Source organism: Varanus komodoensis, unplaced genomic scaffold (assembly GCF_004798865.1).
Source record: "Varanus komodoensis strain SLA01 unplaced genomic scaffold, ASM479886v1 scaffold33, whole genome shotgun sequence".
In the NCBI taxonomy this organism is placed as follows: domain Eukaryota; kingdom Metazoa; phylum Chordata; class Lepidosauria; order Squamata; family Varanidae; genus Varanus; species Varanus komodoensis.
In genome coordinates this window covers 4275699-4295805 of record NW_025335817.1, presented here as the reverse complement: position 1 = coordinate 4295805, position 20107 = coordinate 4275699, and the positions used below count along the sequence as shown (strand labels likewise).

Below are 20107 nucleotides of genomic sequence, written 5' to 3'. Positions count from 1 at the left end.
TGTCCCCGGACCTTCAGGACCTCAGGCCTGGGGTTCACATCTGGTCCTCTGGGGTGCCTCATATGGCCAGGTCCCTTTCCCACAATTGATTGTTTAATGGTGGGTTTGTGTGTGTTTTCTCCCATGCTACCATACAAAGATTCCTGTTCTAAGGCCTGGCTAATAGCGACATGAGATGGAGAATCTTGTCTTTCTGGTCCGGGTTGCCATTTTTTACCTGTAACTCCATTCTTCCATTAAGCTGAGACAGGCATCTAGCCAAATGCTGCTCTGAATGTGTGTTCGTCCATTCGTGTTCTCTCTCTCTCCCTCCCCCCCCCTTCCAGCTCCCCCTCCTCTCTCAGTACTGCAGGCCGTGTGTGCTTACTCAGCACATCTTGCTCTGGGTCACATGCAGTTGCTTCAGGCTAAGTACAGATTATTCCTTGGGCTGTATTTTATAATAACAGGCAGGTTTGATTTCAGGATCTGGCCGTGTCACCTTCAACAACCATCGCAGCTATCTGAAAGCGGTGAGCGCTGCATTTGTGGAGATCAAAACGACCAAGTTCACAAAAAAGGTAGGATCCATCAAACGAAGACACCGTCTTTCTAGTGTGTGTATTGGCAGAGATACCAAAGCCAGGCAGTGCTGTAGAGTCAAAACAGTGAGATGGTAATGCATCCAGGAATCCTTGAGGAAAGGGTTAGAGTCTGAGTCAGACTGCAGGTCCATTTAAGTCTCCCAACCCTAATTCTGAGCTGGAGATGTTGGAAATGGAGCATGAGATCTTTTCCAAGTAAAATAGATGCACTACCACTAAGCTATGTCTCCTTTGCCAGGATCTAACCTGGAGAAAACCCCTCTTCAGATCTCTTGTTGCATTTCTGCTTGGGTGGAGCAGTCGTACGAGATACCTGAGAGAGGGCCTCTCCCTGCATACACCTGCCCGGGAAGCTTCCTTCTGCACCTCACAGCTGGAAAGTGGTGTACATTAGGTGGAACTGAGAGACAGGGCCTTCTCAGCTGCAGCACCCAAGCTGTGAAATTCCCTCCCCTTCAAGGCCAGGCTGGTGCCAACACTGGCTGCATTGCGGGAGGGGGCAAGTGAAGTTGCTTTCCATTGTATCAGAGCATCACTCCATCTGGTACACTCTTGCTAACATTGACTGGCGATGGTTCTCGGGGTTTGAAGCAGGCGTCTTTCCAGCTCTACTTGGAGATACTGGGGCTTGAACCTGGGGGCTTCTGCATGCAAACCGGAGCCTTGCCTTAGCTACAGTCTTCCCTGTAAATCTGGCTGTTCACCCAAGTCTTAGGGGGCTACTGATGGCAGCTTGCTTTGATCCCCTCCTGAGAATTATTCCTGTGTCGCAAGCAGTGTTTCCAAGGCCCCTGTTAGCACCAGTGAAGCTTTTTAAAGCCTAAATGCAGCACTAATGGGGTGTTGCAACAGAAAAAATATTTCTGCTCAGTTGCTGGTGTTTTTCTCTTGGCCTGGCCAAAAGATGCAGAGCCTCGGGAAGAATTCCTGTGGGCCATGTGAATTACTTTAATGTGATTTCTAAGTATTGTTCTAATTAGTTCCCTTTATCACATGTGGTGTAGTGGTTAGAGCACTGAACTAGTTCCCACTTGACTGTTAAGCTTACTGGCTAATTTTGGGCCAGCCATTGACTCCGCCTAACCTACCTCATAGGGTGGTTTTTGTGAGGATAACATAAAAAGGAGTCCCATGTAAGCCACGTTGAGCTTCCTGCAAGAGGAAACAAGGCAGGATACAAATAACACTTGTTTAAAAATAGAATTAGTTTAAAATATAATGAGCATTTCTCAGACAGCGGGAGGAATGTCTCCTGACAGACACAAGCCCAGGAATGGGTTTGGGCTTGGAATTTTTTACGCTGTGAGTGAGGTGCTCAAACCGGATGGCATAGTTTGCTGCCTGTTGTCAACAGTGCCGTTCTGGTTTTAATGGCTGTGGCATTTTGCTGTGTGCCCTGAGATGGAGGCAGACGCTGTTTCTCTCCCTGTCAAACCTGCTGAGTGTTCAGCCAGCATACAAAAGCACTCCCAGGACAGGTGCTGTGCTGCAGAGGGCCAGACGGAAGAGCGCTGTGTTTGTGCTCGTTGTGTGCCAGGCTTGTGCCACCTGAGTGCAGCAGCGCTGCAGGATAGGATGGGAATTGCGTTGGAAGGCTGCTCTCCCATGTTCCACAGAGAGACCTTTCCTTAGCTCAGACATTAAATGCCCTAGTTCTCTTCTGTGGAAGAAGGGCACGCTTCTCTAATTGGGGGAGGGAAAGGGAGCAAAGTTTGTCCTAGTAAAGCTTCGGGGCTCGGATCTCCTTCTGCAGAAGCAAACAGCTCTTTCAGCTCTGGCTTTTATTGTCAGCTGCTGTGAGTGCTGGAGTGACAGGTGAGAAAGAAACTGGCTTTTATGTGTTCTGTTTGCCATGCATCCCCAAATGTCGTCTTCTCACCAGTAACCTTGCGATGTGGACGGCAGCCATTTCTCCTCCCTGCAGTCCTTGTGTCACTTAGCTTTCATTTCCTCCTCCCCTCCCCTCCCCTGGGCAGGTCCAGATTGATCCGTACCTAGAAGATGCCATGTGTCAAGTCTGCAGGTCTCAGCCGGGCCCTTTCTTCTGCAGAGACCAGGTAATGCTCTTGTTTCCTTGTGTTCATTCTGGTGGGCAAAATGACGTCCGTATTCCTTCTGTAGGTCGCCATGAAGATGGGAAGCCATTAGCGCTTGTGAAAGGGTGCACCAAACTCATATTTTTTGGCCTCTCTCCCCCTCCCCTTTTTCCTCCCTCCCTCCCTCCCCTTTTTCCTCCTCCCTGCTGGCTAGGTTTGCTTCAAGTACTTCTGTCGCTCCTGCTGGCATTGGAAACATTCCATGGATATCTTGAATCACCACCGCCCACTGATGCGCAACCAGAAGAATAGAGACACCAGCTAGAACAGTGGTGGGGGCACCAGAAGCTGCTGCAGTTTGCAGGGGAAGCTCTTCTGTTTACCTGCCACAGGAGGAGAGTCCAGGGCTGCTTGCCGGTGCCACACCCAGGCTGGGGGATGCCCGTCTTGAAGGACTAACGGGGAATCTTGCCTTCACGTTTGCACTTGCTGGTCTTTATTTGTTTCTGCACTTAATGCACAGTGAATTTTTGTCGGGGAGTTTGTTTGGGGGTTTTTGAGAGGGGAGGGCCCCTCAAACGATTCTGCAGTTCCCAGACTTTGGCCCCTTGTTGCTGACGAGAAGCATAAAGGGGCCGTGTGTTGAGAAGGTATTTAATGCGGATGCCTTCACTTCGGTTTCTTATTTATCAAGGGCCCTTTTTTACATTCCTTGCAATACTGATGGTAATAATGCAGGTCTCATTGGCTCCGTTTTTTTGCAGTCGCCATACAGTGCCTTTCCATTCATTTAACCCCCCCCCCATCTGAACGGAATAAACTGAATGTTCAGCTGGCGTTTTTTACTGTAACAACAAGGAGACTTTGTTCTTCACTTAAACCAAATCATATTTCATATTTTACGCTCCAGGATTTTTACCAGTTCCTTTTTACACTCTTGAAATGGTTTTTAAGTCGTTTGAGACTAGATTTTTTTCTTTCCTGGCAGCTTTTAACATCATTGCAATTTGTGTCTGGGAGCTGTTAGTTTAAAAAAAAAGTTTCCCAGTTGTGAATAGCAGTATTTGCAACCCAGAAGGATAGGATTTTTGGATTTTGAAACTGGACCGGATAAATGATTTTTGAGCTGCTGTATATAGTTTGTTGCACTTTAAGTTGCACTTAAGGGGGCTTGATAAAAGGTTTTTAATCACAAAGTCACAAGACTTCAATTTTCTTTTTATAACTGAGCTGATTAAAGGGCTACGCTTTGGAAGGGCAGGCAAAGGTTCCTAGGAGCCCTTTTCTGTTCAGAGGGGAAAGAAATACCCTTACGGGAGTTCCTGAGGAGCAGCGTAGCCCCAGATTGTGCCGGGAGTTGAAGTTTTGATTTTGTTTTATTTTTTCCCCTCTATTGGAAGCTGTGTGCCAAAGAACCAGTGTCATAAGTTCTCCCTTCTTTCTTGCTGAGCTGATGTTGCATATTCCAGCTGCTCTTTGTGGGGTTTTGTGAAGCAGTATGTGAAGTCTCTACCTCATTGTAGCGTATGCAGGCAAGACTGCACTCTCCTACAGATGCGTGGAGTAAGCTGTGATGTAGTTCTTGGCACATAATAAACACGTTGCAGCAGATTGCTGTCGCTTCTTTGTCTTCCAAGGACCGCGTGTCTTGTGTGTTGGGGAGTTTCACCAGGGGGCTCTGACTCTTCAGCCTGGATTTGCACAGAATACTAACCAGTGGTTTGCTTAACCCATAGTTGGCTGCCTTACCCAGTATTTGTGTGTCGGTTGGACAAACGGTGGATTCCCAATTCATTGATTATTTACTTAGCTGTTCTTTGCCGATCTGTTTGGTTTGCTGCAACAGACTAACGTACCTGCCCTTCTGGAAGGAATGGGGTACAATTAAATCTGCCTGAGAGAAGTGGGAAATACCCAAGCAAAGCTGAACAGTAGCAGACACTAAACCTGCCAACAGAAAGCTACTTGAGGGAGAGACTCCAACATGAATCTGCAGTCCGGCAAACCATTAGGAAATTTGATACTTGGGAACTTGGCCTGGATAGAGAGCTGGACCAGCTTACAGAGGACAGAGTGTCTGTCTCCCCTTGTGTACTTGCACGGTTCATCGTCCTGTGCCTTGCCGCCTCGACAGTGATGGCTAAGCAACTGGGTCATGTCTGTGCAGATAAGATCTTGTGTTCTGTTGCTATGCAGAGCCTCAGTAGACACACCTGTTGCTAGTAGATGGCCTTGCTTTGTGTCATAATAAACTTTCTTCATATACTCAAGGTGTAGATATAGCTTATGCATTTAAACAACCACGCTGAGCCTCTGGTGAAGTGGATTCTGGTCCATACAAGCTCTTGCTCGTGGGTTGTTAAGGTGCCAACAGTTCTTAAGCCATCAGAGGTACTGGCTCTGATCCAGCAGGGCTCTTCTTACGTTAAGACATACTTCTCAAGGGTGGTGGTAGTTTTTTACTATTTGGCAAGAACTGGAAATCCCTAGTTCTGGATGCTAGCACCAGGAAGGGGGGAGTCTCTTATTTCCATCACTGATGGGGCATCGCATTAGAGATCAACACGGGATTCCCTTCCTTTCCGAAGGCTAACATTCAGAAGGGTGGTAAGACATTTGGCCATGTTCTCCAACAATTAACCATACAGGATACTTGCCTTTTCATCTGGTTATTCTAAACTCTGCTTGAGGGAGAAGTAACACTTTTTAAAATTCTGCCCTCTCTTCTGATTGAATTTCCAGTTTCCAAGTGACCAGTGTGAACCCAGAGTCTCGTTTGTGACTTCCATATTGCAGCTCAGGAAATCTAGAGGAATTGCTGGGAAATTACACATGATACTTGACTTCTGCAAGCTTCACGGATAGAATTTGGGGCCAGATTTGCCTTCTGCTCTGGAAAGGAACACAATGCAGATCTGGCTTGCTCTCCGGAAGGAGTGCAATGCCTCAGACCAGGCATCCAAACTTGCTCCTCTGAATGTCTCCTGGAGGCCACTGCTGCTTCCCTCAACTGCAGTGTGGTGCTTTCTTGGCTGTTGAGCATTCTTCTCCCTCCTGAAAAGTTAAAATACCTCTCCTAAGGCTTGGGGACTCTTAAGAGGTTTAATGCAAAAGAGGCTTGTATGTTGAATATGTTGCTCACTAGAATGCCACTAATTTGGGCAACTTTAGAAGGGTGTTGCACAGATGGATGGAGAATGCTAATCCTGGTATAGGACTATTTCCTCCAGTTATTGGAGGCAGTGCCCCTGTTGCGCCAGGTGGTGGGAGGCTGGTGCAGCACCCAAGTCCTCTTTGTGGGTCCCCCAAGGCAGCTGGCTAGCATTGTGTGAACAGAAAGCTGGGCTTGGCAGGTTCTTGGTCTGAGCCAGAATGCTGGTTCTTCATGTTCTTGATGTAACTCTCAGTAGCTTCTCTGAAAAGGAATTTGGCCCTTGAGCTAAAAGAGGTTCTGGTTTCTCCCTGTTGAGTTTTGGTGGTGACAAACAGTTTAGGGGCCTCCTTTCTTAAGGGAAAGTGTTTAAATGTGCTGGGTTCACAAAGAAGCTCACCTTTCTCTCGCCACAGAAATGAACCCGATAGCTTACTGTAATCCAAAGTACATTTAGCTGAAGCATTCATGACTCCGTTTTCCCTCTTACCTCTTTTTCACATGCCTGTTTTAAATTGTACGTAGGGACCCAAACCATCTCTTAAAAACCTGGCCCACACCCCCTTTTTGCAGGCCTGAGTTTTTATGATGAAGTAGATTTGTGCGTTCTTGCAGGAAGGCAAGTTTTCTTCCCGAGGATGGATAATGAACAAAGAACAGCGCAGAGGCGAGAATGCTCCTATGGTAATGAGACCTGAGTTTTCAGGGTCCCTTTGGGAAGGGACTGCAGAGGAACTATAAAAGACACGCTGCATTTTGTGGCGATGGCTGCTGAATCTTCTTCGCCTTTGTCCCTGTCTTCTGGAAGCTTCATTCTGTACCAACCATGCCCGCCTTCCATCCGTTGCGTTGTTCCACATGGAGGGTGCTGTGCGTCCAATTTGGGGCATTCTGCTGCCTTGGAGGAAGTAAAATTCTGTCCCACATGTCATAAATTAAGTAGCACAACCATAGAGCATCGAAACAAAAACTTCCTTTTTGCTGAAATTGCCTAACACAGCCCTCCTTTTGGAAACGTCACATGGAAAGAGGATTGCTTTAATTCCAGAGTCCATAACAGTGTAATACCATTTAGACTAACCAAGGACTAAGACTTAGAATGATTGCAAATGGCAAGGAAGCAGTTTTTCCCCCTAAACCTTCAAGAGAAGCTTTCTAATGGTGCTTATGTCAGAAGAGACTGTCTCAGGTGAGGGAGGACCCGTCTTTGCTGGAGGTACTTTTGGAAAAAGCCTAGAAAGCAACCCTCCAAAGATGCTAAAGTTACAGGACTGTTGCACTGACCGAGCGGTTGGATGAGGTGACCTCCAAGATCCTGTTGAACTGGGTCTGTTCCTTTTTAGTCCATGTGTGCTGGGTTTGGGGATGGGGAAGAAGGGGACCCGGTGTATATTTCCCTTGGATTAGTACTAACCTATGACTATCAAAAGAGTCCTGTCAGATCAGACAGAAGACCAGCCGCCTTTTCTCCCCATGGCCAGACATGTTCCTGGGGAGCTTACATGTGAGCCATTTTAAGGCAAAAACTCCATCCTATTGTTCTGTAGCAACTGGATTTAACTTCCACACACTTGTCTAACTCCATTTTAACACCACCTGAGCTGTGCTTGTCATTGCATCTACCAATTACAACATTTTTGAAACCTAAATCTGATTTTGGTTGCAGGGTTTGGATGTAGATGACTACAGCCATGCTGAATAATTTAAATTTCAGCAGGTGAACCTGATACTCAGGTGAGCTTTGGTGTATAGCCAAAGAACTGGCATGTTAGCCAATGCGGCAGGATTTCAGGACTGGTCACCCTTCTTGGTTGATGTGAATCCAAAGGAAATCGAAGCATGTTTGCAAGAATGACATCCCAAGTGGAGAAATTCAGAGCATCAGTCCAAAGTATTTGAGATGAGTCTTGTACTGAGATGGGAGGTCTAGGTCCGTGGTCTGAGATGGTGTGTCCCAACCTAGCTGATGTGTTGGACTATAACTCCCATCCACAGCTGGCACAACAGACGTCTGTTGTCCATGGATGATTGGAGTTACAGTCAACACCATTGGAGGGTGCTAGGTTGGGAAACGCCTGATTCCCACCCAGATATCTCTGCCAGGACTTGCCCAGGGCAATAGAAGACACAAGTCAGATATTACCTTTCAATAAGGACCCGAACTCATGGCAGAGCACCTGATCTGCACCTGCAATTAGATTTCCCAGCATCTTGAATTAGGACTGAGAAAGATCCCTCTCTGGAATATTGGAGCACTCCACTTAGAGGTATGCCAATAATAATCATCATCGTCATTATCATATGTTAATAATAAATATCATTAATATTGAGCCAAGTAGACTGACAACCTGATTCAGTGGAAGGCACCATCCTACATTTCCATAAACGATACTGTATTGCTGCTAAGTCTTGTACAGGGGTCATTACCGTTTGAAGCATCAACTCGACCATTGGCAGGCGGAGGTTAGGACTCAGTGGTGCTGCTGGCTTCTCCCTCCACTGGGTCCCTTTAGCCGCTTGTCTTCTCTGCTATGAGCCAGTTACGGCAGCCTATGGAGAACGCACCGAGCATACCAGCCTCCTACCAGCAGCCAACAGGCACCTGCAGGAGAAATGGGACAAAGTGAGTTACCAGCAGCGCCGCAGAAAGGTAGGAATATAAGCTATGGGGGGTGTCGGGGTCCTTGTCGCAGGCAGCCTGTTGCATTGCCAACATAAGCAGGGGAGGGGGCACCTCCATTTGTCATTCATCAGAAAACCCCGTGCTCAAAAAGGACTGCAGGGGAGATGACTTGTGCATTGCTATGGTGGCTGTTGACCCACCCGAAGAAATAGGAGTTGATTAATCATGCAAGACGATTGATCAATGTGTTCTTTTAAAAGCCAAGACTGTTTAGTTGCCTTGGGAGGGTCAATTATGTGTCACCCAGTTCAATGGATCCACCAATTTGGACAACCTTAAAAATCGGACAAAAATCTGGATAAGGAGAAGGCCATCAGTGGTTACTAGTCCTCATGGCTGCATGCCGCCTCCAGCAACAGAAGCAGTGTGCTTATCTACATCAGTTGCTGGAGAACCTGGGTGTGCAAGTGTGCTTTTATTTGTCCCGCTTGTGGGTTTCCCATGAGCACAGCGTGAACTGAATGCTGGCCTGACCCACCGTGGTGCTTGCATTCTTACTTTCAGGTAAGTGAATGTAGGATTCCAGCTTATATGTTGTGACCCTAATCAGTGGATTATTCAATAAGTAGACAGGACTTACTGGATGCTGTGCTTTGTTTTATTTTGTTTTTATTGTAAACCATCCTGAGACTGTAGTAGTCGAATGGTATATGAAAACTTTAAATAAATACAAGCTTTAAATAAATATTCTTCCTCCCAAGTTTTCCTTTAGGATGTTTTAGTGTGGCTTAATAAGACTCGTGAGGGGGTCTCATTCCAGCACTGAACAGATCTAGGCCAGCTTAAGTTCGGCAATGCAATAGCACCTGTTCCCGGATCGTTCACAGGCATTGACACTGCCTGCATTCACACTGGCAGACTCCAGCTCGGCTGGGAACTTTGCCTTCCATGCCTCGCTTGCTTTCACTTTTGCCGTCTTCTATGGCCGTAGGATCCCGTATTAGTCATGGCTGCCATCTCGCTCCGACTCCAACGCCCACCTGTAACTGCTGTCCAGGATGATATTCCAACTCCATGACTCATCCATGGGTTGTGTTGGTTTTCTGATTCCAACTTTGCTATATCATTTGTCACAAGAAACGCAACTGGGTGCTTATTTGGCACTCCAACTCAGCCTTCCCCAGCCTGGCCCCCTCCAGGTGCTTGGGACTACAGCTCCCATGTGACACGTTAAGGGCTGGAGGGAATTACAGTCCAAAGTACAGTGAGATGGAATGCAGCACAGATGGGGATTCGGTAGAGGCAGTCTGGGTGAGACTTAGGGGTTTTGATAGGGAAAGAGACCTGACAGTGGGGGTATGTTATCGCCCTCCAGGTCAACTTGAGACCCTGGATGATGTCCTGACAGACCAGATTTTAAGGATATCTCAGGGGAGAGACACAGTAATTATGGAGATTTCAATCTCCCGGATATTACTTGGGAGACTCACTCGGCGGTGACAGCCAGGTCACGTCACTTCCTAGAAGCTATAGAGGGAGGGTTTTTCACACAGAGGGTCCGAGAGGCGACGAGGGGGGGGAAACATCCTTGACTTGGTCTTGACCAATAGGGAGGAGCTGATAGATGAAGTACAGATTAGGGGAGCTCTGGATGCGAGTGATCACTCCATCCTTTGCTTTGAGATCAGGGGACTGCGGACGGGCAGCAGGTCAAGCACTAGAAGCTGGGACTTCAAGAGGGCCAACTCTGGCCAACTGAAGGCCAGACTGGGGAAAGTCTCCTGGGATAGGTTACTGGAAGGTAAGCGAGTTGAGGAGGGGTGGATGGCACCCAAAAGGGAGGTTTTGGAGGCGCAAGCCTTGACGATACCTCTAGTCAGTAAGGTGGGGAGGCGGAGGAGAGTGCCGCCATGGATGCGAAAGGAGGTGGTTAAAGAGATTAGATGAAAGAGGAACCTCCGTAGGAAATGGGTACTGGGGCAAATAGACACAAGGGTATACCGGGAGGAGGAGGCCCGTTGCAGAAGGATTCTTCGCAAGGCTAAGGCTGATTACGAGCAACAAAAAGGGCTTCTTTCAGCATGTAAATAGGAAGAGGAAGGGGAGACAAGTGGTGGGACCACTAAATAAGGAGGAAGGAGATCTAGTGACTGATATGAGGGAACAGGCACAGATGCTAAATGACTATTTTGCCTCTGTTCTCCCCAAAGCAGGATGGGGGACATCCGCATAGGAGATTAGATGAGGCTGAGGACTTAGGGGCACAGATTAGAGTCACCCCCCTTGAAGTCGAGGGGCTCCTCAGGGCATTGGACATTACAAAGGCGCCAGGCCCTGACGGGTTACACCTGAGAATACTTAGAGAGTTGGCAGGGGTTCTCTCACGCCCGCTGGCCTCCATTTTTGAGACCTCGTGGAGAACGGGTGAAGTTCCAGAGGACTGGAGGGTGGCATCAGTGGTCCCAATTTTCAAAAAGGGTAGTAGAAAGGGCATGGGGAATTATAGACAGGTTAGCTGTACGTCCATTGTAGGAAAAACAATGGAAAGGCTCATAATAGAGAGAGATCTAGTGATGCTAGATAGGGAAGGGAGGCTGACAGCCACACAACACGGCTTCCGCAAAAACAGGTCCTGCCAGACAAACCTGGTGGAATTCTATGACAAGGTTTTGCGATGGCTGGATGGAGGGGATGCAGTGGATGTGGTATACCTGGATTTCAGCAAGGCCTTTGACAAAGTGCCCCATGATATCCTGCTGGAGAAACTGAGGAGTTTTGGGATACACCAAAGCACTGTCCGGTGGATTAGGGCATGGCTGACTGACCAAAAGCAGAAGGTAACCATTAGCAGGGAATCATCGGGATGGCAGCCAGTAACAAGCGGGGTCCCCAGGGCTCTGTCCTGGGGCTGATCCTGTTTAATCTTTTCACGACATGGAAGAAGGGGTGAACAGTCCCCCTTTGAGCAGCAACAGTCTGCTGCTCAAATTCGCAGACGACACTAAAACTGGAGCAGTGGCCACAACTGAGGAGCAGGTACTCCAGATCTAAAAGGATCTGGACAGACTGTGGAAGTGGGCAGGAGACAACAGGATGGCGTTCAATGTGGATAAGTGCAAGGTCTTGCACTTGGGGCATAGGAATAGCTGTCATAAGTACAGGTTAGGTGATAAGTGGCTGGAGAGCAGCACTTGTGAAAGGGACCTTGGGGTGCTGGTTGACTGCAGGCTGAACATGAGTCAGCAGTGTGATGTGGTGGTCAAGAGGGCGAATGCCACCCTTGGTTGCATAGCCAGAAGTGTGGCTTCTAGATCGAGAGAGGTATTACTACCACTCTACTTGACTCTGGTGCGCCTGCAATTGGAGTATTGTGTTCAGTTTTGGGCCCCTCATTACAGAAAGGATATAGCCAGGTTGGAGTCAGTGCAGCGTAGGGCCACAAGGTTGGTGGCCGGTTTGCAGGGGATGTCGTATGAGGCAAGACTGAGGGAACTGGGTCTCTTCAGCCTGGAGGAGACTCGGGGGATATGTTGGCGACATACAGGTATGTGAGGGGGTGTCACACGGAGGTGGGTAGAGACCTGTTTTCCCCTGCAGAGGAAGGCAGAACGCGCTCCAACGGAGCCAAGCTCAGGGAGCCAAGGTTTCGTTTGGATGCCAGGAAGCACTTCCTGACAGTCAGGACCCCGAGGGTGTGGAATGGGCTTCCACAAGAGGTGGTGGAGGCCCCATCGGTGCAGGTGTTCAAGGATAGGCTGGACGTCCACATGGTGGGCATGTCGTGAGCGGAGCCGGCTGGTGCCAGAGGTCAGACTGGATGGCCCGGGAGGCCCCTTCTGACTCGCTCTGTTTCTATGTTTCTATGTTTACCTCAGGAATAACAGTTTGCCCACTCCGGAGAGATGATTCCACCCGTGGCTCTCCAGATGTTTTTGGGCTCCAAATCCAATCAGCCCTGGCTAACATGGCCAGTGCCTCAGTCGGAATCCTGAGAGTTGTATTCCAAAACACCTGGAAGGCACCCATGTCAGATTAGCATGGAGGAGTGAATTTAGCTCCTCTCTCAGCCTAAACTTCCAAACCCAACCAGAGTTATTGTGAAGAGTGGCCTGGTGGGAGAGGAAGAAAATGGTGCCAGCGGCACTCTAAGGAATGTGACAAATAATTTGATCTGGGGGCTAATGACTTTCCCTCTATGTTATAGCTGTTCTTTATTGGAAAAGGATGTGGGCATCTTGTTGGCTTTGAAATACAGTGTTTTTCTTCCAAACTTGCTCTGCATATTATTTGAACAAATGCAATGCTTTTACACTGTACTTCCCTCTAACCAAAACTTCAGTCAGGTCAGTATATACCTATGAAAGCAAAAGAAAGTTTACTTTGGTTTTGGGAGAAATAAAATGTCAAAGTCATGCTATAAATAAAACTTCAAAGCCTGCTATTAAAAACTGTAGATGCCCTCTGAGTGTGATAGCATAGCTTGAAGTAATGCAGACAATCAAAAGCTTTGACTCATGTTCTTTGGAATTATCATGTTTTTGTGTTAAAAATTGATGAGCTGGCAATTCCCATATTGTTTCATACCTAATCATGGCCAATAATTCAGTCTTTTTTAGGAGTGCAAGCAGGGCAAAGATCCCATATTTAGCGGGTTTGAACAATGTTCCACGTGCTGTAAGTACTTTAAATTCTCTGTTTTTACTGGAGTTCATTATTGTGTGTGTGTGTGTGTGTGTGTGTGTGTGTGTGTGTAGAGACACATACTTGATCAAAGTGTTATAGACCATGATTTAAAAAAGCCCAGTCCCTCTTTCCATGGGTTTACAGTCTAACAGGTACACAACAAAACAATACATGTGAAGGAAACCAAAATGCAAGCAAATGTGAGCCCTAATTGTTTGTGAGATTACACAGTATGCCAAAGTGGTTCACAGACTGAGTTATGAATCAGGAAGTTCTCAGGATGAATCTTGTATCCACCATGAACTAATTCTCTCTGTCTCTGTCTCTCCAGTTAGATAATGCATGTTTCATACTCCGCAAATGTTAAATTTTTGAAGGGGTGGAAACTGATGAAAACTCACAGCATGTTTGGTTGCCAGGGGCCAGGGCAAGACCTCACCTGGAGAACTGGAAAACCTATAGACCCCTTGGTTCCAGGTTGGGAGTAGGGAATGGAAAGGGAAAATGACTACTTCCCAGGTGGTAGCATAAATCCTCTTAGTCTGTTGCCCTCTAGATGTTCTGGTCTTCAGCTCTCATCTACTCCAGCCAGCATGTTCAGGGGTGGTCATTATGGTCAGGAATGATGGAAGTTGTAGGCCACAAGCCCTGGAAAGGAGCAGTTTGGGGAAGGTTGCTCTGGAAATATATATCAATGACATACAGCATCTGGAGGACATAAACTATTGCAGATTCTTGGAGCCAGGAACTGGAGTGCTGACCTTGGAGAGCAGGTAAACACACCACCTGCACTCAAAGATCAGGAAAGCAGCCTTGGAGGGGGAAAAGAAGGCATTCTGTGGGATGTAGTAGTGGGTTAGGGATTTTCCTGAAGTCTCTCCCCTTCTCCTTCCACAATGCTCTGCATAGAATAGCCTCAGGAACTTATGGGCATTGCAATAGGGCCATTCCTTAATAGTCCGAATGTAGACCTTATGTGAAGCTATCCACACACAAGCAGGGAGTGTGTGCGCATGAAAATGGGGCAAGACACGCAATCACATCGGCCTGCAGTACAACTCACCCCTGAGAAGGAGGAAAGGGATGTTTTGTCCCTAGCCAGGGGGCTTGTTTCCTCCCGCACTTGCCACCCCGATGGACAGCACAACCAGTTATGCGCGATGGGAGCTGGAGTCCGGCAATGTCTGCTGGTCCCACTGCCCTTGATCTTTCAACAGCCCTCTCGAACGGCAGCCTAAGCATTAAAAAATAAAATGGGGGGGGGGCGCTAGCCCTATTCATGGCATCTGGGATGTGGTGGTGTTTAAGGAAGGCACTCGCTTGGACCGTTCGTAGATTTTCAGGCATTGCTAGCCATGCATACACGAGAGTAAGTCCTGCTGCGCGCACGGGAATTTACTCCGAAGTAAAGTGTGTGCAGGAGTGCAGTCTAAATGCAACGGGCAGGGCAGGGCCTGGGACTGTCCCCGCAGCACCGCCCCCGAGACGGGATCGCGCCCCCAGAGCGCCTGTCCCCGGGACGAACCCCGCGGCTTGTGTCTCTCAGGCCAGCCGTGCCCGCGACGGAGGCTGCTGCGGTTCAGCGGCGGCTGGTTGCCCTTTCTGGGCTGCCGAAGGCTGTGCTGCTGCTCGCCTCGCCCTGCTCGGGGACCCTGGGCTGGCCCGCAGGGCACGGGCCGCTCCGCGCGGAACCGGCTCTCGGCGTGGTCTGCCCCGCAGGGTTGGTGTGCGGCGGAGGGGCGCGGGAAGGAGGGCAAGGCCGGGCAGGACCGCGGCGAAGGAGCAAAATGCTCCGCCCCACTCCGCGATGACGGCCGCGGGAAGCGGGGAGGGCAGGCCCGGCACAGCGGGGATCGGGCTCCGGCCCCCCGCGCCCGGGCGACGCCTGCGGCCCGCCTGGCCTCCCTCGCAGGGTGGTCGGGAGGGGACGATGGCGGCAAGCCCGGGGCCCTCAGGCAAACCAGCGGAATGAAAGCTCAACGAGCAGCCAGGCAAACCCGGGGAATAAAGAGGCGGAGGCGGAGTGCTTGCAAAGGCTTGTTTTGTGCGGCCGCGGAGAGCCCGCAGGCGCCGGGGAGGAGCGAAGGCTCGCTTGGAGCGCTTGCGCGGCGGCGGCTTCAGGGGATCCGAGAAGGACCGGCGGCGTCGAGGGTCTGCGGGCGCGTCCGGCGAGGCCATCGATCTTCGTCCGGGCGACGGACCGAGGCGGCAAACGAGGCTCGGAGCGGTGCTGCGAGATGCGCTTCACTCCGATTGGCTGCGCGGAAGCAGCGGCTCCGCCCCGGCCCCGGCTGAGGTGCGCTGGATGCTGATTGGCTGAGAGGGAGCCGAGGGCTTGGAATGAAGCGCAGGTGCGCCCGCCTGAGGTAAGCTGGATTCTGATTGGCAGAAGCGTGAACCAGGGCTTAGAGACAGGCACGGGCGGGGTTACGCTGCGGTAAACTGTATTCTGATTGGTTGGACGGAGATTGGGCGGGAAAGGCTGCCTCGAGCTGAGTGCCACATTAGCCTTGGGCCGGGCAGGCCACTTCTTCAGGCATGAGCCTCCATGGATAGGTGTTCTCTAGCCACACTAGGCAAGCATCCCCTTCATGGGGAACCATTGACTGAAAGCATGCCCGGCATGCCAGCTCTTCATGGGATGGCTTTCAGTGAGAATATATCTAGATTCCTGGCCAGACATCCCTCATATGGTGACTGTTTTCAGCTCCTAGAAGTGAGCTTCCTCTTCAAGGGGAAGCCTCAGCTAAGTGCCGGATTAGCCTCACGCTGGGCAAGCCACTTCTTCATGAAGTTGGCTCTGTGGACAGGTGATATCTGGCCACGCTGGGCAAGGGTCCCCTTCATAAAGCTCATACTCTATTTGGCTCCAGGGCAAAACCTTTTTAATTGACCGGTATTTTTAAAAGTATTATTAATCTAGTAGTCACAGGAGGGTATTATTAATCTAGTAGTTGCATTGTATTGCTTTTACAGCTGGGATTGGTTTAAGTTATGTGATTTTATTGATTGTTTTAATGTATTGATTGAGAGTCATCCCGAGATGCCTTGCATGGGGGGCAGCATAGAAAATTTTTAAATAAATATTAGTCCCTGGCACATGTCCCTTTCATGGGGAGCGTTTGTCTTATGCTGAATTATGCCCAGCAGGCCACCTCTCCCTGGGAAGGCCGAGTTCCATGAGAAATTCTCTAGATTCCTGGCCAGAGCCCCATTCAAGGGGTGACAGTATCTTTGGCTCCTCAAGGCGAGCTTCCTCTTCATGGGGAATCCTGCGCTAAGTGCCAATTGGGCCTTGTGCCGGGCAAGCCGCTTCTCCATGAGGTTGGCTGTGTTGACAGCTGTTCTCTGGCCACACCACAAAAGCATCCCCTTCATGGGGAGCCATTTTATTGGACTAAAAACATGCCCAGCAGGCCACCCCTTCATGAAAATGCCAAGTTCAATGAGAAATTATCTACATTGCTGGCCAGAGCCCCCTTCAAGGGGTGACAGTGTCTTTTGCTCCTAGAGGTGAGCTTCCTCTTCATGGGGAAGCCTGAGCTGAGTGCCGGATTAGCCTTGTGCTGGGCAAGCCACTTCTTCATGAATGTGGCTCCATAGATATGTGTTCTCTACCCATGCTAGGCAAGCATCCCCTTCATGGGGAACCACTGTCTTGTACTGATAGCATGCCCAGCATGCCAGCTCTTCATGGGATGGCCGAGATAAGTGCGAAATTCTCAACATTTCTGGCTATAGTCCACCTCAAGTGGTGACCATGTTTTCAGCTCCTAGAGGTGTGTTTCCTTTTCAAGGGGACGCCTCTGCTGAGTGCCAGTTTAGCCTTGAGCCAGCAAGCCTCTTCCTCATGAGGCTGGCTCTGTAGATAGATGGTCTCTGGCCATGCCAGGCAAGCATCCCCTTCAAACAGCTTATACTCTATTCGACTCCAGGGTAAAACCTTTTTAATTAATCGGTATTTTAAAAAGTAGTATTAATCCAACAGTTGTGTTGTCTTGCTTTTACTGCTGGGATTGTTTTAGTGTATGCAATTTATCGCTTGTTTTATGTATTTCTTGTGATCCGTCCGGAGATGGCTTGCATGGGGGACAGGAATACAATAGTTTTAAACAAACAAACATTCGTGCCATGGCCTAGTTCAGCTCTGGGGAAAACCATTTGAAACGGCTCAGAGCAAGTGTCCCCTTCATGGGGAAGTCTTTTCTTAGCCCGGAAATCATGCCTGGCAAGCCCGTTCTTCCCAGGCATGGCTCAGGTTTGGAACTGGCCGGGTCCATGCTAGGCAAGCAAGTCCTTCACGGGCAATTCCCCTTAGTCACAAAGGCGGGATGCTTTGCCTGCTTTTGCTGGGATGCTCCTTCTGATGCCTGTCCTCTATTTCCCTTTCCCCTGCCCGAGTGTGACATTCCTGTGGACCTAAGGCATGACCAAAGCATGACTTGGTGTCTTCTGGTGCTCAGCAGCTCCTCATTGGAAATGACAATGTTGAAGTGTGACTTTTACTTTGAGGATGTTGGAGGATGGCTCACCTGTGCAGGGCCTTCTCAGTTGTGATGCCCCATCCATGGATTCAAGTTCCCAGGGATTTTCATGTGTTGGGCTGCCACTCCCATCTGCAGCCATCAAAGTCGGGGGTGATGGCAGGGGCGGTGCAATTCACCTGGAGAACACCAGGTTGGAAAACGTCTCCAGCCTTTAAAAGGCTATGGAATAACTGGGGAACTCCAGCCTTTAAAAAAATGTTTGGGTCCAGGAAGCACTGTGTTACCTGTGACTCCATACTAAACTTTTGAAAGAGTGCATCTACTACACGGGAGAAGAATAGGATTCCATGAGAACAATAGCTTCATCAGAGGCCAAATAATTGTCCAGGGAGGGACAACATACTTATCTACATAATTCTATTTCTCCCGTTAGGTTTCTCCATTCCTACATCAGAGCATTCCAAAGAATCGGCAGCATTGGCTGCCAAGCTGAAGTCCAGGCCCAATTCAAAGTGCTTGTTTTAACATTTAATGCTCTAAACAGCTTAGGGACAGGATATCTGAAGGATTGCCTGCTCCCATATATTCCTACCAGCCCATTAAGAGACTAAACCAGTGGTGGCAAACCCATGGCACGCGTGCCACAGTGGCATATGAGCCAAGTCATTCATACATACATACATACATACATACATACGCTTGGACTGGCTGTTTTCAGGTTTTATTGTAGTGTTGGCACTTTGTGATAAATAAGTGGGTTTTGGGTTGCAGTTTGGGCACTCGGTCTCTAAAAGATTCACCATCACTGGGTTAGGAAAACGAGGTGTCCTGGTATGATTTTGATGGTTGGAATGTGTTTAGAATGGACAGAAATGTTGAGATGTGCAGAAAAAGCTACTCAAAATCGCATTAGTTTTAATGGAAGTTTAGCCCTGTATGAGGGTTAGGAATGTGCACAAGCGTAGGGTTTGGGTTAGAAAAATGAGGTGTCCTGGCACGATTTTAATGGTTGGAATGTGTTTAGAATGGGCAGAAATGATGAGCTGCGCAGAGAAAGCACAGCTTTTATATATGGGGTTTTAATATTTGTAAACTGCACAGCTGGATATATGGGGTTTTAATGTTTGTGAACTGCCTAGAGAGCCCTCTGGTCTGTTAGGGCATTATATAAAGGCAATAAATAAATAAACAGGTTTTCTTCGTTGTGCTTCAGAGCCTTGCAAAGAAAGATGAATGTGCATGCATTCAAAACTGATGGTTGAATTGACGATCCACCATCACAAAATAACAAAATAAAATCTAAAATGCACTAATATTATGGCAATGGTCAAACAGAAATGAGAGGGGATGGAGGAAGAAAAAAGCACCCATATCATCTATGGGGTCATTATACCTTGCCATTATCATACCAATACGAAGCAGTATTTCTTACCAATAAAGCAGTACTAAATTTAGTTGCCAGCCAAGTAAGCACTGGCCTTCCTTGCCAATCAGATAGGTGATTTTCTTTGGAGATGGGGAAAACTGATCTGAAATTTTCCACCAAAGAAAATTACATTCCTGATAAAACCTATCTAACAAAACCAGCTGACCATTTTTGTCTCACCTGCATGCTTCAGAGGTGTCTGACTAGAGGCTTTGTGTTTTCCAGGGAAGGAAGGAGAGGCAGAGGCAGCCAAAGAGGGTTGTGGCATCACCATGTCAGGATCTGTGAGGCGCTCCAGGACACCGCCAGGGCAACCCCTGGCACCTTCCAGAAGCAAGAAGGGCAGTGCAATTTGTAATAGCGTCTGGGGAAGTGAGAGTGAGTCCACCCAGGAAGGGCAGGTATCTACCACTGTTCCCCTTAAGAAAAACGGATCTGCATCAGCCCTCTGACCCAGCAATTGGGCTTCAGGACTGGCTGCACTTGGAGGCTCCTCTTCTAAAGATGCTGATTGCTCCTTGGACAAGCCGGATTTATCTGGAAGAGAATCCCTGGAAGATTCCAAGGCAGACATGGCGATGATTACTGCCCAACCTCACACCTCTTGCACTTAAGGGAGGACCTCAGACTTTTTGAGAATTGCCTGGTGCCCACTTCATGTGCTTTGGGAAAGGAGCCTGCGCTCTCGTCAGCTAAGACCACTCAACCTTGCTGCAGAAAGGCTAAGAGGAACCCCATGTCTGATGAGTAAACCATCTGATGGGCTTTACTTTCTGTCAGGTCCCATAAGCTTTCTCCTAGGAAATCTCCAGACCCCCCCAGAAGGGAATGGTGGCCAGAGTCAGCTTGCTTCCCCCTACAAATTGCTAAGCAGATCTTGCATCTCATCTGAAAAGTCTAATGAGAACTCTCAGTTCTTGGCCAAGGCATATGAAAGCAGCTGTGACCCACTGGCAGATCACCAGGGTGGGTGCAGAAGGTTCCAGATTCAGTCCCTGACTTAGCCATTTAGCAGCTGATGGGAAGGAAAGGCAATTTTCTGCCTGAAACCCAGGAGAGCTGTTGGCATTCAGAAACGACTCATTTAGGAATAATCCTATGCATGTTTAGACATAAA

General features: G+C 48.7%; 1 protein-coding gene across 1 annotated transcript in view; it reads left to right on the top strand.

Moving 5' to 3' along the window:
* The window catches only part of CPEB1 (cytoplasmic polyadenylation element binding protein 1), a 32913-nt gene extending 28620 nt beyond the window's left edge, over positions 1-4293 (top strand). Inside the window, exons 8-10 of the mRNA XM_044439015.1 lie at positions 466-560; positions 2561-2641; positions 2835-4293. Coding sequence (XP_044294950.1) covers positions 466-560; positions 2561-2641; positions 2835-2945 — 287 coding nt within the window. The 3' untranslated portion in view covers positions 2946-4293. The remainder of the gene's footprint in view (positions 1-465; positions 561-2560; positions 2642-2834) is intronic.
* The last annotated feature ends 15814 nt before the right edge of the window (positions 4294-20107 follow it).